Consider the following 5783-nt stretch of genomic DNA (forward strand, 5'->3'; position numbering starts at 1 on the left):
TTCCATATTCATTACGGTTGATTTAGTACAAAGTTATACTAAATCAGCGACAACTAATATGAAACAGAGGGAGTATTATTTTAGTTATACGAATATTTTTAAAATGTTAAATCTATAGTTTTAAAAATTGTGTGATCATATTTAAAGTAATTTACGTATAACACACAAATATTCTAACTTATTTTTATTATTGTTATGACAATTTATATATTTTCACAAATTCCTATAAACAAAGAATAAAAAATAAAACATATAAAAAATGGGCAGCACTAACTGCGGTCCTTTAAGGGCCACGACGGTGTTCTGTTATAATACATAGATTAAGTATTTCTTCAAAAAAAGATTAAGTACTTGGTATCTTGTTTAGATAAAATACATTTTCTATCATATTGGCTAGCGCCATAGGCACAAACCCCTCACGAGGTCGCCGATTCGATTTCTAGTGTGTACCATTTTTTAAAGGAATTATCTTTGCACTATGCACTAACATGTGGGCTCCCAGCGTTCCAAGCCCTTTTTTTTAACCAAATTTAGTACTAATTCAGTGGGGTTTTCACAAAAATGCGATGCTCAGTCACTAACCGTGGGCCAGGTGCCACGCTGGCACACCAAGTAGGCACCGTCTATGGCTACAAACAAAAGTTGCACCGTATTTGCATGACGAAACAAGTTTGAGCACCAGTTTTATGTATTTTTCAACTTTAAGAACCAAAGTGGTCATCCTATGCAACTTAATGTACCACCAGGGTATTTGCCTCAAAGCAGAGAGCCTAAGTCACTCGGCGGCGACGGCGGCGGCGGCGGCCTTGTCGAGGGTGTTGCCGATGTCGATGACGAATCGATACCTGACGTCGGCCTTGGCAAGGCGCTCCATGGCCGTGTTCACGTACTCGGCGCCGATCACCTCGATGTCAGCCGTCACGTCGTGCTTGGCCGCCAGGTCCAGCATCTCCTGGGTGTCCCTCATGCCGCCGATGCAGCTCCCGGCCAGGTTCTTGTTCGCTGCCACACGTACAATGTGTGTACATAGGTTTGTGAGTCTGGAGACGATATATAGCTAGCCAGGCTTGTGAGGTCGGAGGACTTACCGGCAACCAGAGCAAAGGGAGAGATCTCCATAGGCTTCTCTGGGAGGCCAACCAGGATCATCTTGCCGTTGGGCTTCAGTAGCCTCAGGAGAGGGGCCATGGGAATATTTGCAGACACCGTGTTTATGATGCCATCCATGCTACTCATCGCAGCCTGCAAAGACCACACATTTAAATTAAACAGTAAGCAGACCAATACTCATGTTTTGATCTCTGCCGGAGAGAGAGAAAAATCTATGGGTGCGACTAGGTCTCACTCGACTTAGACTTATCAAGTGACATAACATGTAAGGAAGAAAAAGACAAAATAACTGATTTTTTTTTTTGCATGGATCTCAATGTAAGATCTCACGAATATGACCAAGCCTTAGTCACTGAGATTTAGCAAGACTGAAAATCTATATATGTGGTCTTGTTTGATTGGTACCTTCATCTCGTCGGCGCTCTTGCTGACAATGAAGGCATCAGCGCCTAGCCGCTCGAGGGCCTCCTGCTTCTTCCCCGGCGACGAGCTGATCACCGTCACCTTCATCCCAAAGGCCTTGCCGAACTTGACTGCGACGTGGCCCAGCCCGCCCAGTCCCAGCACGCCGAGGTGCATCCCGGGAACGTTCAGCCCATGGTACTTCATGGGGCTATACACGGTGATGCCGGCACACAGCAGCGGCGCGCCCTTGTCCAGCGGAATGGTGTCGGGGAACCGGACAACGAACCGCTCATGCACCACCACCATGCTGGAGTAGCCGCCGTAGGTGATGGTGCCATCAAGGTCGACCAAGTTATAGGTGGGAATTATACCCGGGCAGTGGTTCTCGAATCCCTTGTTGCAGCTCTCGCAGGACTGGCACGAGTTCACCATGCACCCGACTCCCACACGATCGCCGGTCTTGAACTTGGTCACATTCTTGCCGACCTCAGCGACCTCGCCGGCGATCTCATGCCCAGGGACCATGGGGTACCTGCCGTTCTTCCATTCGTTCTTGATGCTGTGCAGGTCAGAGTGGCAGATCCCGCAGTACAGAATCTTGATCACCACATCGTCATCTCCAGTGCCCCTGAAGAAAGAATCATAAGAAACATGAAGAAAGTAGTGGTTGCACCCACTTACGGTGCACCCACGGTGCACCCACACAAGAAAACATATCAAAACATTTAGAAAAAAACTGAAACTTCGTGGAAATGATCATCAACAAATGTTATGAGGGTTTGCAAAGTTTGGTGGTCAAATAACATTCGAGAAGCGCTCTACAAAAAAGACAAAATTACAAAATCTGCTCAAACAGTGCACGTACATTTTGACTAATTTTCAGTGATTTTATCTTTTTTGTAGAGAGCTCCTTGTATGTTATTTGACCACCAAATTTTGCAAGCTCCCATAACATTTGTTGATGATCATTTTCACGAAGTTTCAGATTTTTTCGAAATGTTTTGATATGTTTTCTTGCGTGGGTGCACCGAGAGTGGGTGTAGAAGAACCATTCTCTAAAAAGAAACGCTATTGCGTACTACCTCTGTTCCAAAATATTGAAGTTCTAGGTTGCCAGACCAAGTTATAGGAAAATTTTCCAATAACTACAAAGTCAAATCTATGTAGTATGAAACTGTATTTTATGATGAATCTAAGTAAACTAAATTGGTTATGAAAATGTTTGTATATTTTTCTATATATTTGGTCAAACTTAAAGAAGTTTGAATTAGACTAAACGTAGAACTTTAAGTATTTTGGGATGGAGGGAGTACATGCAAGTGTGTAAATCAGGCTGATAAATCTCACAAGTAAATCATGGTTTTCTCTATCAACTCAATTCAGTGCTCACTGATGCAACTAGTCTCATTTTTTTATTTTTTTTATCAAGAGGCAGATGCCTGGCTTTAGATAACTGAATCCCTCAAGAACAAGGTTCACAACACCACTCACACCCACCAACACGGTCAACAAGGTTCAAAAGCCAAACAATCAGTTATACATGCAAATGACCAATTTTTGTTTTGCTGATTGTTTTTGTCTAATCAATCTGCTGAATTTTATCATTCATACAAATGATTTAACTCGTTTGAGCATATCACATAATTCAGCCTATTATTACGTACTCTTCAGAACATTAGAGATTTTAGAAAATAATTTGCAAAGCAAATTCTAGGACTGCAGATCCTAAAACCATCCATCAACCACTTTATACAGCTCATAGCACACTAGCGCATCTACGATAACAACATAAAACCACTAGCACCATCTACGAATTCCAAGAGTCTTTGATTTCCCACTGCAAACTATTGCTTCGTAATGGGCATGGTGTGCCCACATGTTGGTAGCATTACTTTATATGTATATGTAAGTAAAATAAAAATATAAAATGAATTTTATGACAAACTTGTGATGGTACCTTTGCATGATTGCATTAAACTAGCCTAGATAGCTAGGTATTCACTATTTACGAAAGATGTGATGACAATTAAATTGCTTAGCTTATTCTCTAGCAGAAGTTCTAGGAAACTAAATCCTCTTCTGATCAAGATGTTTTAATCCAAATAAGCTAATGAGTAATAAAGAAATCAAAATCGCTACAACCTCTTTGCCAGCCAGTCAAGTCCTAGTAAAGTACTAATCAATGAAGTTACTGAAACAGGTGTGCCGTTGAGGTTTGCCCACATGACTACATGAGCTACTTGATTCATACAACACACTGGAAGAGCAAAGGCTACATGCACAAAGGCAAAGGAATTGTACTACAAGCTAATAGTGACAAGTAACTGAGGGTGACACATCACATGTATATGCCTTTATAACTAACAGTAGGTTGCCTAAAGATTCCAAAACTGAAAAAGGCTAGTGTCGACGTTAATGACAAATGTATCCACTATTTCTTTGCTTCGGTCCATATATAGTTTATATTGAAATATCCAAAATATCTTATAATAGTGAAGGGAGGGAGTACTAATCAATGAAGTCACTGAAACAGCTGTGCCATTTAGGTTTGCCCACATGAGCCACTTGATTCATACCATATATAGGAATAGTAAAGGTCACACGCGTGTAGAGGCAAATGAACAGTACTACAAGCTAATAGTGACGAGTCACTGAGAATGACACATCACATGTATGCGGCTTTTACGACTAACAGTGGCGTCGCCTAAAAACTCCAAAACCAAAAAAAGACGGTATTGATGTCACGGTTGTAGTATTGGACACATGATTATTCACACTATGATAATTCACACTATTTGTTACGGCTGTACTGGACAAATGACAATTCATACTATTTGCAAATTAAGGCCGAATTTCACAAAAATAGCACAGAAAGCAACCCAAAAACCAGTACGTGGAAATCTAGGGAAACAAACCACATTCCACGGGAGACTATTTTGAGAATCTGCATCGAAAAAAAGGATAATATATATATGGGATAAATAAGTTGGGCTAGGCCACTGCTTCCGGCCGGATCGGAGCAAGTGCTTCGGATAGGAGAGGTTGGGCTTCGCCCGGGATGTGCTCGCGGGTCTCCTCGCGGCCGGGTATGGTGCTCGATGGTGGTGGTCGTGTTAGCCTTGCGTCAGGCCCGGATCGGCGCCAGTGCGTGTGAGCTCGTCTGGCCAAGGGTCGGGGGCTGGCTCGCCGGCGGCCGTCGGCAGTCTCGGAGTCGTGTCCATCCCAGTCCACCGGGATTGGCTAGGAACATAGGTGTTGGTGCCTCCTACGGTGGAGGTGCTGACCCAGACTCGGAGACTGATGCTGGGCTAGAAGTGGATGTTGTGTCGTCACTCTTCCTACCATGGTTGAGTGCCTTGTGGTGTGGGCGGTGCACGCTTTCTCGTAGCAGGGATGCCGGGGCGGCAGCCCAGATGGCGGTCCGCATGGTTGCTCGTCGGCGGGCATCATTGCGGTGGTTGTGGCCCTCCTCCCGAGCTGTGTGGGCAATGACAGGTGTTGCGACGGGTCGCTCGGACGTTCCCTCTCTCGCGGAGTGCGGCGTCCTGATCCAGATCTGGGGATCTGACACTGTCACGTTCCTCATGGCGGCCTTGTGGTGGCTCCGTGCCTTGGCGCCGACGACGGCGACACCCATGGGTGCCGCGCTTTTCTTGAAGATGTCGTTGTGGTTCTTCTCTCTGTGCCAGGGCTCCGGGTGAAGTTTTTTTGTCCGTGTGGACACGAGTGACGCTCTGCGCCATTCTCCCTCTTGGAGGCGTTGTCGTGGAGCTTAGGTGTGCTATGTCGTAGCGTGGGGTGTGTTAGTTCTCCCGTTGCTCTTTGCTGGTATCATAGTTGCGTTCGTTCTGTGTCTGCCGGTTGTCACAGGATTGGCTTTATAAGAGGGCTACATCACTGTCTTGTATCATTCGGCCGTGTTTTTTTTTTCAGATGTTGCTTTATATATAAAGCAGAGTGGGAGCCTGTTTTGAGATTATTTCACGGAGGAACCATGCATGGCGCATGCAACCAAGGGCCGGGGCATGATCGGACGGCGGCGCCCGGCCACGCATAGACGCGTCTCGCGCGAACGTAGCGACGGCAAAGACGCTGTCTCCAGATGCGGAGGCGTTCTAGCTACACCGCCGGCGCCGAGAGAGCTACTGGCTTGCGTGCGTGCGTACGTACCTTCGGGTGATGGCGAGCGGGGAGAGGTGGCCGGAGGCGTCGCGCGCCGCCAGACCCACCGCCTTCCTCGTGTGCTGCTCCGCCGCCGTGGGTGCCAT

At 45.8% G+C, this 5783-nt stretch overlaps 1 protein-coding gene across 2 annotated transcripts; it reads right to left on the reverse strand.

Moving 5' to 3' along the window:
* Window positions 1–775: 775 nt before the first annotated feature.
* LOC123145989 (probable cinnamyl alcohol dehydrogenase 5) lies at window positions 776–5783 on the reverse strand. 2 transcript variants are annotated; one of them, XM_044565545.1, is made up of 4 exons: window positions 5686–5783; window positions 1516–2143; window positions 1089–1242; window positions 776–1002 (listed from the first exon to the last, which is right to left on the reverse strand). In XM_044565545.1, exons 1-4 carry the CDS (start codon window positions 5781–5783, stop codon window positions 776–778), a joined length of 1107 nt encoding a protein of 368 aa, XP_044421480.1. The 2 variants fall into 2 exon arrangements, with proteins under 2 accessions (XP_044421480.1, XP_044421479.1); XM_044565544.1 differs by lacking the exon at window positions 5686–5783 and adding an exon at window positions 4800–5152.

Source organism: Triticum aestivum, chromosome 6D (assembly GCF_018294505.1).
Source record: "Triticum aestivum cultivar Chinese Spring chromosome 6D, IWGSC CS RefSeq v2.1, whole genome shotgun sequence".
Classification (NCBI taxonomy): domain Eukaryota; kingdom Viridiplantae; phylum Streptophyta; class Magnoliopsida; order Poales; family Poaceae; genus Triticum; species Triticum aestivum.